The sequence below is a fragment of the Hypanus sabinus genome, chromosome 16 (assembly GCF_030144855.1).
Source record: "Hypanus sabinus isolate sHypSab1 chromosome 16, sHypSab1.hap1, whole genome shotgun sequence".
Taxonomy (NCBI): domain Eukaryota; kingdom Metazoa; phylum Chordata; class Chondrichthyes; order Myliobatiformes; family Dasyatidae; genus Hypanus; species Hypanus sabinus.
In genome coordinates, this window is record NC_082721.1 from 62640962 (window position 1) to 62656907 (window position 15946).

At 46.0% G+C, this 15946-nt stretch overlaps 1 protein-coding gene across 7 annotated transcripts in view; it reads left to right on the top strand.

Annotated features, from left to right (window-relative positions):
- The window catches only part of kank2 (KN motif and ankyrin repeat domains 2), a 223291-nt gene that overhangs the window by 98790 nt on the left and 108555 nt on the right, over window positions 1-15946 (top strand). For 6 of the 7 annotated variants that reach the window (XM_059991928.1, XM_059991927.1, XM_059991931.1 and 3 more), the window contains 4 exons: window positions 1853-3295; window positions 7888-8100; window positions 11614-11725; window positions 13737-14186. In XM_059991928.1, the coding sequence (XP_059847911.1) occupies window positions 1853-3295; window positions 7888-8100; window positions 11614-11725; window positions 13737-14186 (2218 nt within the window). The remainder of the gene's footprint in view (window positions 1-1852; window positions 3296-7887; window positions 8101-11613; window positions 11726-13736; window positions 14187-15946) is intronic. The other variant, XM_059991932.1, reaches the window with a different exon arrangement.

Below are 15946 nucleotides of genomic sequence, written 5' to 3' on the forward strand. Positions count from 1 at the left end.
GTACCTTTCCCACAACTATGTTGCTGTACAATATAACAGTGGTCAAGAGTGTTGACTCCTCTGGTTTCACAGGTGAAATGTTGGTGGTAGGTCAGAGACGACTTCAAGCTGGACTGGTTGAAATCTCCTGCAATTTCAACACAGGATTCTTGCACCAGAATCATAGCAACACTTGTGGGCTGCCCCTAGCACATCTTGGACAGTGTTAAATGTTGGCACAAAGCAACACATTTCACTGTATGTTTCAAAGGTTCAGTTATTATCGGAGTACACAACTCTGAAATTCTTCTTCTGTTAGCCATGAAACCAAGAAAGAGAAGAACGGAACAGGCACATCAACCCTCAAATCCCCCCTCCCCACACAAAAATAACAAACGGATCCCCTCTCCCCACTCAAAAGAACGAATGAAAATGTGATAGGCACATCAACTGCCAAATCAACCCTCCCCCGCACACAAAAACCCCAAAAAAGATCAGGGGAAAACCACAGAGTATTAAAAAAAACTAAGATCTATCTTAACTGTGAGTGCGTGGATTTTCTGACACAGAACTACGTTCTGTGAATAAAAGGGACTGACCTTTTCTTTTCCCTGGCTCCTTCTGTTTCTCTGTTTCAATGATGTGTGGGAATGCTCTCTGAATATATATTTAAGAACATTTTGTTATGAAGTGTTCCCAGGAGCTAACAATAGAACAAGACACTGTATCCTTGATGCCAAGTTAACATACTAATTTAAAATGCTGCTTAGCTTGCCCCCAACCATTCAGCCACTCACAGTAACCCAGTTTTACAGACAAAAATGAAATGTGGCATACAGCACAGAAACAGGCAATTCAGTCCAGTGCATTCATTCTGTCCAATGTACTAATAACATTTATCTGTATTAAGTCTGTAGCCTTATATTCCTTGGCTATTCATGTACCTCCCCCGCATTGTGAGTATAACACATTACAGACTCTAGCAACCCTGGAAAAACTTCCCCTAAGATCCTCGCTAAATCACCTACCTCTCACCTTATACCTACTATATCCTCTTAAACAGCCCCAGCATGGGAAAATACAGCTCAGGGTGTTCCAGAGTTCAAAGTTCAATTCTGGTATTGTCGGTAAGGAGTCTGTGAACGGTGTGGCTTTGCTCAAGGTGCTCCTCTTACCTCCCTCATTCCAAAGACGTAAGTTAATTGGTCATCGCAAATTGCCCTGTGCTTAGTGTTAAGTCTGAGGGTTCCTGGGTGGTGTGGTTGTTGGCAGGCCTGTTCTACACTGTATCTCTAAATAAAATGGTTCCTACTCTCTGTCCTACATAATTCCCTCATCAAAGTGTTCTGGTGCTCAGTGTATATCCTGCAGATGCCATTACAGTGGCATGTCAAAGAAGTAAATAACACCATGAATCAGTTGTTCACGGGTTCATCGTCCGTTCATAAATCCGATGACTGAGGGGAAGAAGGTGTTTCTAAGATGTTCAGTGTGGGTCTTCAGGCTCCTGTACCCCCTCTCTGGCAGTAGTGAGGGTCCTCAATGAAGGTCTTCTTGAGGCACCGTCTCTGGAAGGTGCCCTCAGTGGTGGAGAGGGTTGTACCGAGGTGAAGCTAGGTGAGTCTACAACCCTTTGTAGCTTCTTGCATTGGAGCCTCTATACCAGGCTGTGGTGCAGCAGATAGATTACTCTCTGCTGTACACCTGCAGAAATTCGGTGACGTGCCGAATCTCGTAGAGTGTGGAACCAGAAGTGCATCATGGAAGGTTCTTCCATCCCACCCTCAGATGCTGAGAAAACAGGGTCTGTCCTTTCAATGACCGTGTACCTGTGGTAGATCGTAACCGGCCTAATTCTTGCTGTATCTTCCAGGTAACATGGACCTCAGTGCTGGCTCCGAGCCCAAGGGCAAGGACGAGAACCCGCCATACTCGGTGGAAACCCCCTACGGATTCCACCTGGACCTGGACTTCGTGAAGTACGTGGATGACATCGAGAAGGGCAACACGATCAAGAAGGTCCATATCCACCGGAGGCCGCGGGGCTGCAGCTACACTGGTTCGTGGTGGACCTCCACCGAGTCGCTGTGCTCCAACGCCAGCGGCGACAGCCGGTATTCCTCCTTCTCGTACTGCGGCCGCAACTCCTACGGCTACAACAGGCCCCCACCGCCGGGCGGGCACAACGCCCGGGTGGAGAAGACCCTGCTGGAGACTAGGAGGCGTTTGGAGGAGGACCGCGGGGAGGAGGGCCGGAGGCCGCGCTACACCAGCCTGGGCAGCCTGCACAGCAGCGTGGCAGGCTCCACCAGCTCCCTGGCAGGCACAGGCCAGCCATATTCCCGGTTCCCCTGGCAGGACGGCACCCTGGATGGCCGGTTCACCCCACTGGGGTCGGGCGTGGCCACTCCGTCCACCCCCAACGCAGCCCACCTGCACAGCATCCGCGAGCAGATGGCGGCGGCCCTGCGGCGGCTGAAGGAGTTGGAGGAGCAGGTGAAGATGGTGCCCGTGCTCCAGGTGAAGATCTCAGTGCTCCAGGAAGAGAAGAGGCAGCTGAGTGTCCAGCTTAAGAGCCAGAAGTTCCTGGGTTACAGCTCTGGCGTGCTCCGGTCCAGAGGAGAGCTGCACATAGACACGCCCGAGGAAGGTAAAGTGGAGGCTCCGCTCTCCCCAACGCCGAGGGGACTGACCCAGGGGACAGCAGACAGCGTCAGGAGCGTGGGCACCTGGGTGAGGGAGAAGGAGCTGGGTATCACCCCCACTTGGCTGCAGCAAGACGCCGAGCACCAGCGGCACGTAGCTGAGCTCCTGACCAGGAAGGTGTCTGCACTGGAGAAGCGGCTGCGGGAGGCCGGTCGGGAGTTGGAGACCGCCCAGAGGCAGCGGAAGGAGGTGGCCGACAAGGGGCAGCAGGCAGACCTTGGGGCAGGGGCGGCGAGTTTGGCAGCTCCAGCCTCCGAAGAGGCCACTGGCAGGGGAAGGGGAGGCGGTCTGCCGTGCGCCAGCAGAGAGCGCCGATCGGTGGGCGTGCAGGCTGGGAGCCCGGCTCACTTATGGGTGGGTGGGGACTCGACGCAGGAGCGTGAGCCAGATGTGGCCCTGGGCAGCAGGGCAGCAGAGGAGGGGAAGACAAGCGCCGGCGGTGCCTTCAAGGAGGCGCCAGCCAAGCTGGTGACCTGTACCATCGTGACGACACTGGCATCCACCTGCGAGGAGGTGAACTCGGTGATAACCAAGGCCAAGGCAGTGAAACAGACAAGAACAGGGCCGAGTGGGGCAGAGCTGCGAGAGGCCGTGGAGCAACTCACCCAAGGTACTGCATGGAAGCTCTGAGAGTCCCTCTTCCCTCCCTCCTTCCTTTCTTCCCCTCTTCCCTCCCTCCCTTTTTCCCTCCCTTCCTACATCCCTCCATTTTCTCTTCCCTCCCTCATTCTTCTTTCCCTCCATTTTCCCCTCCCTATCCCTCCCTCCCTCTCCCCTCCCTCTATTCCTCCCTTTCCCTCTATCTCTCTTTCCTTCTCTCCCATCTCTCCCTCCCTCTTTCTCTTCCTCTCCCTTTTGTTCTCCCTCTTTCCCTCCCTCCCACTATCCCTCCCTCTTCCTTCCTCCTCCCACCTAGCACTTTGCACAAGTTGAGAACATCCCTGAGCTGATTATACCCATTGACCACTGTATGAAAGGTAATATTGGAATGAGTTTATTATTATCGCCTGTACCAAGAAGTTTCACTTCATACAGGTCAGATCTTTACAGAGTACCTAGAGATCGAGTAAGCTAAAACAGTAATAAGACACAGTGTATTCACTACAAGGAAAGCGCAGTGCAGACTGACTGTATGCAATGTGATGATCTGCAGTTATTGCTTAATATAATAATCAGCCATAACTGAATGGCTGAACAGACTGGATGGGCTGAAAGGCCTAATTCTGCCTTTACATTTTATGGCCTAAAGCAACCGTCCCCATCAAAATACCTTTGGCAGATTCAGCTCATCGATGCAAGACCGACGCCACTGATCCAGTTTTCTCCTAGAGCACAGAATGCTGCAGCCCAGGAACAGGCCCTTCAGCCCACAACGTCTGTGCTGAGCACCACGCCAAATTAAACTCATCCCTTGTACTGCATATAATCCGTACCCCTTCATCCCTGCATATTCAAGTGTCTATTTAGGAGCCTCTGGAATGCCTTTGTAACCTGTCCACTCCTGGCAGAATGTTCCAACACCTACCATTCTGCTTTTTAAAAATACTTGCCCCCCTCACCTTAAAACTATGCCCCCTAGCATTCAAAATTCCCTCCATTTCACTTTCATCCACCTGGAGTTTCTTTAAATGACCTTATTGTATCTCTCACTCCCACACTCACCCACTCACATTTTCTCACACTCACTCTTGTACTCACACTCATACACACACTCACATTCTCCCTCTCTCTCCTTCCCCTTTCCAACCACCACCCCACCCCCCCCCCCCGGCCCCTCCATCTCAGGGAAACTCATTCATTTCTACAGTTGCTCAAATACTCACTCACTGGCACACACCCATGCACAGAGTCACATTACTCACCCACAATCATTCTCACACACACACAATTATAAATATGCTCACACACTCGTGCACACGCATACATATACTACTCAATCATTCATACATACACACACCCACTCACATACACTCACACACCCTCTCTCTATGTCTTTCAACACAACGCACTTTCTGTATATCTCTTCCACTCACATTTTTACACACACACACACACACACACACACACACACACTCACTCACTCACTCACTCACTCACTCTTACTCTCTCTCTCTCTCTCACCCTGCCCATTTCTACACCTCAGAACAGTAACTCCCTGGTTGCTCTGACCTCCTCCTACCTCCCCAGGATCCCTCTTGTCTTCTCTGCTTGGATCCATCAGCATTCCCATATTCCTTTACACCCCCCCCCCCACCCCCCGCCGACCCAATCAGTCAGGCCCCAAACTCCACTTCCCCTGGGTCATATACCTATATCTTGTTCTTGTCAAATTCCACTCCCCTCTTCTCAGGATCCCACTTCCCCATTCTCCCACCACCCTACAACACCCCCTCACTCCACCACCTCTCCCCCTGCCTCTGCCTCTGTCTTACACACCTTGCTCAGGCCCTTCCCCCATCTACCAATCCCCCATGGCATTTAAATTCCAGACGTCTGAATCCAGACCTTGGCAGTGTAAGAACATGGGCTCACTTGGACATCAACAGCTGTGCAGTGGATGTGTAGCTGGCCGGGGAATTTAAACTGATTGGGACAGGAATTCTGTGAGATGAAACTGAAGGGGAAGTGGTTTTATTGTGGAATTATGTGTTTGAACTGGAACACATACTCATCTGAAATCAAGTATAAGCCTTTCCCATTATAGATGGGGCTTCAGACTGTGAGTTTTGGATCTATAACTGCACTGACTCCTGCCTAAACTACTAGGTGAAAGTTCCTGTTGATAAATCCCATGTAAAAGATGACGAAGGAAAACTCGCTTACATCCTCTGGCCCACAGACAGACAACAGCAAGCTGCTCATAACTCAAAACAAGGCCAAAAATTTGATGAATTCCCAGAGTTTGGGTTAACCACAGAGTAAAAGCTGCCTCTACATAGTCCCATCACACACTTCCAGGGCAGCAACAGCACGGGTAACAGTACAGAACGACAGCAGGCCACTTGACACACAATGTCCATGCTGAACACCATGCCAAATTAATCTCAATTTCTTCTGCCTACACATGGGTCACACACCTCCATTCCCTCATTCCACACCTCCATTTGGTTTGCTTGGTTTAGTGATGCGGTGAAAACCTGCTTTCCGTACAGATCATTTCATACACAGTACATTACAACGGAAAACAATGACAGAATGCAGAACAAGGTGTTACAGCTAGAGAACAGTACAGGCCCGTCAGCCCAAGATGTTGTGCCGAATTTTTACCCTCCTTAAGATCTATCTAACCCTTCCATCCTACATAACCCTCCATTTTTCTATCATCAATGTGAATTAAGAATTTAAGATTCTTAAATGCCCCTAATGTACCTGCCTCTGTCATGACCCCTAGCACCACCAATCTCATTATAAAAAGATTTGCTTCTGATATTCCCACCTATACTTTCCTCCAATCATCTTATTAGGCATTTCTGCCCTGGGAAATAGGTCTCCGGCTATCTACTTGATTGATGCCTCTTATCCTGTATACTCTATCAAGTCACTTCTCATTGACCTTCATTCCAAAGAGAAAAGCCCTAGCTTGCTCAAATTGTCCTCATAAGTCATGCTCTCCAATCTAGGGCAGCATCCTGGTTAATCTCCTCTGCACCAGATCCTTCCAATAATAAGACGTTCAGAATAGTACTCAATCTAACCTTCCCTTGGACGACATTGGTGGCATGGAGAGGGGAGACTTGCAGCTTAGGCAACTGTGGGTCTTCCATAAAAAAAAAACCTTGCCCAGGCTTGTGCCCTGGAAACTTTCCAAGGTGCAAATCCATGAACTATCGAGACTAACAGAGGCCTACACAGTACTCAATATTCCAAGTGTGGTCTGCCCCCAAATACATGACTATCTCATTCCTACCCTAGGAGAGGGACAGTAGTGGCTAGAGAGAGACAGAAGAGACTGCAGATGCTGGAATCTGGAGCAACACACAAAATGCTGGAGGAACTCATCAGAATGAGCAGCATCTATAGTGGGAAAGGCATTGTAGATACTTTGTGTCAAAATCCCACATCAGTAGAGTCCAGTCCTGATTCAGGGTTTCGATCTGTATTATCAGGATCAGGTTTATTAATATGTCATGAAATTTATTGTTTTGTGGTAGCAGTGCTGTTCAATACATTAAAAAAATTAATGTAAGTTACAATAAGAAAAGGTGTTGCTGGGTCTGGAGGATCTGAGTTATAAGGAAAAATTGAATAGATTAGGATTTTATTCCTTGGAACGTAGAAGATTGAGGGGCAATTTGATAAAGGTATACAAAATTATGAGGGTTATAGATGGGGTAAATGGAAGCAGGCCTTTTCCGCTGAGATTGAGTGGGACTTCAACATAGATTAGGGGTTAAATGATTAAGAGGAACATGAGAGGAAACTAATTTATTTAAGGGTCCTGAGAGTGGAACGAACTGCCAGAGCAAGTGGTGCATGCAAGCTCGATTTCAATGTTTAAGAGAAGTTTGGATAGGTACATGAATGGTAGGGGTATGGAGGGCTGTGGTCCTGGTGCAGGTCGATGGGAGTGGACAGTTTAAATGATTTGGCATGGGCTAGATGGGCTGAAGAGTCTGCTTCTGTGCTATGACTGTTAAGAAATTTATGAAAAAATAATAGTGCAAAAAGAGAGCAAAATAGTGAGGTAGTGTTCATGGACTAGAGGGGGAAAAACTATTACTGAAATGTTGACTGTGTGTTTCCAGGCTCTCTCCACACAGACACTGTTTGACCCACTGAGTTCCTCAAGAAGACTGTTCATTAAGCTGCCTCAGATTCACTAATCAAACGTGCCTGCATTTCACCTGACAAGGGGAGGCGATCAATAGATTGCACACCCATTAGCTTTACGTGTCACATGCACATTGAAACACACATTGGAGTGTTGTTTGCATTAGTCCAAGTGCTTGTGCAGTGCTTCGGCACCAATGTAAAATGCTCACCGTATACTTCTGGAATGTGTAAAAAACCTGGTCACAAAGGGAACATACAAACTCCTTACAGACAGCGGCTGGAATTGAACCTCCAGCCTTACAGCTGATGTTGAAATAGTGCTGCATGAACCTCTACACTACCATGCCGCCCCAAGGAACAAATAGCTGTCTGTGTGGTTCTGTAAGCCAATGAGGCAAAGGTCTCATTTTATAACATTTCTCTTTCAAGCCTCTCATGAAACAAACAGGATCGTCCCTTCTGCTCAACCCCCTTGGGTCACCAAGGCACCTCAGGCTCTTCCTATCGCTGATATCTGCAGTGCAGTGGAAACACCACAAACGCTGGGTTCTCCAGGGACAATGAAAGCCCACCACTTGCCCCCAGCGGCTGTGGTGAGACAGGGAGACACCAACCCGTCGGCAGACGATTCAACACGACCAGGTAACCCTTCACTCCCATTGTCCTTGACGTTACTGACAACACGTAGTGGGAGGCGAGCCGCATGTGCAGGGTGCAGCTGATAGTTCCTTGAGTGACTCACTTGCCACATGGCCAACCAACTACAGTTGCAAAATTCCTCCCATTGCTTCCAAGGGCAGCAGCCTTAAGACAAGAAGACAGAGGAGGAGAATTAGGCCATTTGGTCCAACACGTCTGCTGCACCACTCCACATCGGCTGATTTATTATCCCTCTCAACCCCATTCTCTTAGCTTCTCCCCATAATCGTTAACACTCCTACTAATCAACAACCTATCAACCTCCTCATTAATAATTATAATAAGTACTTTTATTGATCCTAAGAGGGAAATTATTTTGTAACAGCAGCAACATTTAAAAACACACTTAGCAATAATTATAAATAATGCTATAAATATAATAATAATTAATAATAATGTACAGAATAATAATATACACAATAATTTACCAGTGTGCAATACTGTGCAATAATAATGTACGAAAGAATAAAACAGTGTTGTTGCATACCCCGTGGTTATCTTGTGACTGTCTTATGACCATGATGTAATTGAGTATCTGGTGAGAATGATGTAATAGTCTTGTGATGGTGGATGATGTAATTTCCCACCATTGTGAGGTCACATGATGTAATTTTCCTGCCAGTGAGAGATCATGTGATAGCCTGTTTCAACAGGTATAAAATGGGGAAGCCTTGCTGTGACGGAGGTCAGTTCGTTGTTTAATTCGTCAGTTACTCCATTATGCTGCGTATTTGTCTCATGACGCAGGTTTGTTTTAAAGTGGAGTTTTACTTTCTATCTTAAGTCTCAAAGGTTATTGCTGGCAGTTTCGCCACAATGCTGCCAGTTTAGTCCAGTCAGAGAGTGAAGAATTTATTGAAGTACGGAGACTCGAAGGATCAAGAGAAGTTGGTGTCAGCGGCGAGAATACAGGATCGAACTTACTGAATCCTTGTTCAAAGAGATAGCAAACTGTATCCAAGATAATCCCTGCTGTAAGAGCAGAAAGGGTTGGACGCAACGTTATTCACCAAGGGAGGCCAGTTCCTTTAAGCAGTTTTTATTTCCTTCTTTGTAAATCCTTCGGGCAAGGCATCTTTCGGCTGGGATCAGCAGTAACGTCACGTCATCGAGGAATTCGTTACTTCAGGAAAGTCTGTCCTAATTGACTGTGTAAATCATTTGGACCTTCTCATTTACCACTTTTAAGAACTGTGTTCACATTTATCGCTTTAAGAACTGTTCGAGTCTTCGTATAGCAGTTAACTTCCAGTTAAGTTAATTGTTTGTTTACTTTTGGGTTTTTTTATTGAGCAGTGTTTAATAAATGTTTCATTTGTTTATAAAAAACTGGTCTCAATTCTATATTCATCATTGCCGTATCATAACAGTGACTATTGTACAATGGTGTGTTCTCCTGTCACACAGAGATGAACTATTGTATATATTTATTGCATTTGGTAGGAAAGATTTTCTGTAACAATCCTTGTGACAGCAGAACTGAATGAGCCTGTTCAAAAGGGTGCTCCGCTGCTTATGCAGTAAATGTACCCAATGATTTGGTCTCCACAGCCGTCTGTGGCAATGAATTCCACAAATTTACCATCCTTTTGCTAAAGAAATTCCTCCACATCTCTGTTCTAAAGGGATATCTTTTTATTCTGAGGCTGTGCCTCTGGTCCTGTATGCTCCCACTGTTGGAAACATCTTCTTCATATCTACTCTAACTAGGTTTTCAATAATCGATAGATTTCAATAAGTCACCTCTCATTCTTCCAAACTCAGTGAATACAGGCCCAGAGCCATCAAACACTCCTTGTATGTTAACCTTTTCATTCCCAGGATCATTCTCGTAAATTTCTTCTGGTCCCTCTCCAATGTCAGTGCATCCTTTCTTAGAATTAGGGCCTTTGCTGAGTTCCTCCAGCATTTTGTGTATTCATGGGGGTCATAGATTATTTTGTCCACTTTCCTGAAGCAGCGGAATATGAAAATTATAAATAAATCTGATAAAGGACTCTTGATGAGACATTAACTGTTTCTACAGATGCTGCCAGATCTGAATTTTCCCACAATTTCTGTTTTTATTTCCAGCATTTATGATATGACTGAAAATAAGATGGGTGCAGTTTTAGCTATTGTGAGAGAACTGAATAAGTACTTGAAAAGAAGGAAGTATTCAGGATTATGGAAAAGGTCTGTAGAGAAGTTTGTTGGATCTGGAGATGATAATGAACAGAATGTTCACTGGAAGTGAAGAATGAGGTGCAAATCTTGCTGCATCTGTTTTATTAGACATTCATAACAAAGAAATGACAGTAAAGCATAACGCAGCAACAGGTAACCGACTCTAACTGTAACCTACTCACTCTAGCAAAAAACATGCCTACACTGAAAAATGGTTCAAGCTGGACACATAAGAGAACCTTCTCAGATAAGAACGGTCTGCAGGACAACTAGGATGGTCTTGATTTACGCTGTCATAACATGGGTTCACAGACAAAGAAACCACTGAAGTCCCAAACCAGCTACACTACAAATTACTGAAAACGTTGAGAGGAAAAATAAATAATTTCTTGAAAGCCTTGTCATGGGTAGATAGGTTGAAAATGAGAGCTTCAGGCACATTCATAAATCAGAGTACTGAGTGCAGGAGTTGGGATGTTATGCTGAAGTTGTATAAGACAGTGTTGAGGCCGAATTTGGGGTATTGTGGGCGGTACTGGTCAGCTCCCTATGGGAAAAAATATCAATAAGCTTGAAAGAGTGCAGAGAAAATTAACAAGGATGTGGCCAGGACTTAAGGACCTGAGTTTTAGGGAAAGGTTGAAGAGGTTTGGACTTACTTTCCATGAAGCGTAGGAGAATGAGCAGAGACTTGATCGAGGTATATAAAGTTATGAGGGGTATAAATAAGGATTTATAAATGCAAACAAGCTTTTTCCACTGAGGTTGGGTGAGACTAGACTAGAAGTCATAGGTTAAGAGTGAAAGGTGAGATATTTAAGGGGAACTTCAGGGTGACAATTTCACTTGGGCTGTGTGAGTGTGGAATGAGTTGTCAGTGGAACTGGTGAATGTGGGTTTGGCTACAACATTTAAGAGAGGTTTGGATAAGTACATAGATGGAAGGGATTAGTAGGCCTATGTTATGGGTGCAGTTTGATGGGATTGGACAGAATAAGTTTAAATGGACTAGATTGGCTGAAGGGCTGGTGCTGTAGTGCTCTATGATTCTACAACAACCAGGTGATTATACAAACATATAAGCAAGCATAAATTAAGTTAAAATACAAGAACAAATAATAATTTAGACCCTAATACAACAAGGTCTAACCATTCAGCCCTTACAAAGTGTTGATGTAGACAGGGTGGCAGAAATGGGCACCTTCTCTATACTGATTTGTTCCATATGTTCTGTGGCCATCACAATGCACTGGTGTCCAAGATGAATCCATCTCCTTTTCTCTTCCCCAGTTTCCCCAGAGGGAGCACAACTAAAGTCCATTATGAAGAAGAAGGAAAACGGAGTAAGTTCTGACAGCCCTCCCACAAAGAAGAGCCTCCAGTTTATTGGTGTTAATGGGGGGTGAGTATCCAAGGCTGATGGTCTGACTCTGCATTCCATGGCACTGGTCAAGGTTCCTACTCCAGATGTCTTTTCTCTCACTGAGTTGGGCAATGTCTTAAACAGGAGTCCATTTTATCCTCATTCACCCGTGGGAAAATAACTAAAATGCTAGAGGAACTCGACAGTTCAGGAGGAGGGAGGTGGGCTGTCAGTGTTCTGGGGCCAGATCCTTCATTGTGCTCCACTGCATCATCATGCACTGAAGGCTAAGGAAATTTGGCATGTCCCCATTGACCCTCACCAATTTTTGTAGGTCTATCTACAGTCTCGTGTGTCTCTAGTCACCCATGAATCAGAAGATAGGGATAGTTAGAATATAGAACATAGAACATTACAGCACTGTACCAGCCCTTCAGCCCTTTACATTGGATGTACTGTCAACCTTTTAACCTTTCTAACTCTTCCCTCCTGCATAGCCTTCCATTTTTCTATCATCCATGTGCCTATCTAAGAGTTTCTTAAACGTATCTAAAGTATCTGCCTCTACAACCTGGCAGGGCATTCCATACATCCAACACTCTCTGCGTTAGAAAAAAAATCTCTATTATCCCCTTCATACTTTCCTCCAACCACCTTATACAGTCGGCCTTCCTTATCCGCAGTGGATTGGTTCCGGGACCCCTTGCGGATACCAAAATTCACGGATGCTCAAGTCCCTTATTCAACCTGTCTCAAAGCATTGGACCTTAGGACCCAGCAGAACCCCAGGCGTTATTTAACCTGTCTCAGTGCGGTGGACATCAGGACCCGGTGCCAGAGCTCTGAAAATAATCACGATCACGATTGAAAATGAAGTAGAAATAATAAAGTAATCGGAAAGAGGTGAAACGCCATCGGTCATTGGAAAAGCGTTAGGCTGTGTCGGTCAACGATCAGAACAATCTTAAAGGATAATGTGAGAAAGGCTCTGCCCCGATGAAAGCTGCAATTATTACAAAACAACGCAGTGGTTTAATTATTGGGTTTTGATCCTCCACAAAAACCCACCACGGATGGAGAGCGCACTCAGAACTGGTCTGTCACTGGATCAAACTTGGAAAATTCCGTTCCCAAGCCCAGCGCTGAAACATACATTCTTAATTGTTCTATATGCATAGAAAGGTACAATGTATACTATATACGCAGACAAACGTTCGACTAACAGATGCTAAATAATACCGGATGTACCTGTTCCAGCTTACTTAGTAAGGGAACTTCCGATTTTTTTCGATCCTGATCCACGATAACCCACGCACATCCTCCCGTATACTTTAAATCATCTCTAGATTACTTATAATACCTAATACAATGTAAATGCTATGTAAAATGGTTGTTATACTGCATTGTTTAGAAGAAAATAACAAGAAAAAAAAGTCTGTACATACTCGAACAACAAGTGCTGGAAGAGCACTTCCGGGTTTTCGCGATTTGCGGTTGGTTGAATTCGCGCATGCGGAATTCACGGATAAGGAGGGCTGACTGTACTGCCTTGGAACCAGTGGGTCAGAAGGCATCAATGGAGGGAAATGGACAGTTAATGTTCTGGAACAAGACCATTTGTAGTAATGTTTCTATCTTGCATTGCACTGCTGCCACAAAACAACAAATTTCATGGTCCATGTTGATGATGATAAACCTGATTCTGAATTGGGTGTCCCTCTAAACCTTTCCTATCCTTGTACACATCCAAGTGTCTTTCAGATGGCTTTCAAACTAAAACATTGAAAATCCCTTTCCTCCCTTAGATGCTGCTCAGTGTTTTGGCAGTGTGCTGTCAGCAGATTCTTTGTTGCACCTTTTAAATGTTGTTAATGCCCCTGCCTTAACCACTTGTTCTGGCATCTCATTCTGAACACCCTGGTAAAAATGTTGCCTCTTGGGCTCCTCTTAAATTTCTCCCCTCTGAGCTTAATCCCATGCCCTCTAGTTCTAGATTCCCCGACCCCAGCAGTTGCAAAGATGCTTCTGAGTGTTAGTTTCTTTCCTGTAGTTACGAGTCCACATCTTCTGATGAATCCAGCTCTGAGAGTTTATCGAATGAGTCAGACGGTGAGAGCACGGAGAGCGATTATCATGAGGCCAGTGAGAGGCTTCCAGGAGAACAGAGGGAGAAGGCAGAGAGCAAGACTGTTCCAGCACATCCCTTGCAGGAAACCCAGGGTGTAAGGACTCGAGCTGAGTCTGTAGGGGTGGCCAAGAGATTGGAGACCCCAACGGAACCCACAGTGGAGGCTGAGAGTACGCAGACCGCCACACAAACACCACCGAGATCTGAGGAAGAGAAGCAGGTGCAGAACATAAGGAAGAAAGAGCATGTGAAGGAGGTGGTGCAGAGGATGGAGGGAGAAGCAGAGGCAGAAATCAAAGCAGTGAAAAGCCAGCCAGAGACCGTCGTTCACCGTGAAACAGTGAGCCATGAGCAAGAAGGAGACAACCGCACGTATGTAAATAAACTCTCATTGTCACTTTGTCCTGTCTTTCTAGAAGATAAAGTCTTACCTTCTAAAATATTAAAAGGAGCAGCAATGCTTTTGCAGTGCCAGTGACCCAGGTTTGATTCCCACTCCTGCCTGTAGGGAGTTTGTATGTTCTCCCCATGACCATATGGGCTTTCTCTGGATGTCCCATTTTCCTCCCACATTCCAAAGACATACAGGCCAGCAAGTTAACTGGTCACATGGGTGCAATTGGGCTGCATAAGCTTATTGGGCTGGAAGGTCCTGTTACTGTGCTTATCTCTAAGTAAAATGTAAAAATATCTTTTTTAAACATAAACAATAGATTCTGCAGATGCTAGAAATCCAGAACAACACACATAGGATGCTGGAGGAACTCAGCAGGTCAGGCTTTGGAAATGAGTAAACAGTTGATTTGGGCCAAGGCCCTTCAGGACTGGAGAAGAAGTAGGAAAACTCCAGAACAAAAATGTGGGGGAAGGGGAAGGAGGGCTAGCTAGGAGGTGGATGAAGCCGGATGTACGGGAAAGGTAAAGGGCTGAAGAAGAAAGTATCTGATAGGAGAGGAGAGTGGACCATGGCAGAAAGGGAAGAAGGGGGGGCACCAGGGGAGGTGATAGGCAGGTGAGGAGAAAAAGGCATTGACCAGAGTGTGAATTGGAAGAAGAGGTAAGGGAGAGAGGGGAAAGATTACCAGAAGGAGAAGTCAATGTTTGTGCCATCAAGTTTGAAACTACCTGGATGGAGTATGAAGTGTTGCTCCTTCACCTTGAGTATGGCCTCAACATGGCACAAGAGGAGTCCATGGACCGACATGTCGGAACAGGAGCAACAATAGAAATAAAAATGATAGACCACCGGGACATTCTGCTTTTTAGCAGATGCAGTGGAGGTGCTCAACAAAGCGGTTCCCCGATCTATGTCAGGTTTTACCAATGTAGTGGAGGCAGCTCTTAGAGCATTGGATACATAGATGACCACAAGAGATTTGCAGATGAAGTGTTGCCTCATCTGAGAAGACTGTTTAGGGCCCTGAACTGAGGTAAGAGAGGAGGTGAATAGGCATTTGTGGCATTCCTGTTGCCTGCAGGGATATGTACCAGGAGGGAGATCAATGGGGAGGGATGAATAGGCAAGGGAATCATGGAGGGAGCAATCCCTGCAGAAAGCGGAGAGTGGAGGGGAGGGGGGAGGTAAAGATGTGTTTGGTGGTAGGATCCCATTGAAGATGACAAGTTGCGGAGAATGATGAGTTGATATGAAGACTCATGGGGTGATGGGTGAGGACAAGAGGAAACCTATCCCTGTTATGGGAGCAGGAAGATAGGGTGAGTGCGGATGTCTAGGAAATGGAGGAGATGCGAGTAAGGACAGTATCAATGGTGGAAGAAGGGAAAACCTGTCCTTGGAAGAAGGACAGAAAAGCATCATCCTAGGAATGGATGTGGTGGAGACAATGGAAATGAATTTAAGGGTAGGGTGGAAGTTGGAGGTAAAGTGATGAAATTGACATGGTCAACATGGGAACATGAAGAAGCATCGATGCAGTCATCAATATAGTGCAGCTAGAGTTGGGGAGCACTACCAGGGAAGGCTTGGAACATGGCCATATAGAACTACTGTTCTACATAGCCAACAAAAAGGCAGGCATAGCTGGGGCCCATGGCTACCCCTGGGGTTTGAAGGAAGTGGGAGGAGCCAAAAGACAAATTGCTGAGGGTGAAGACTAGCTCTGCCAGACAGG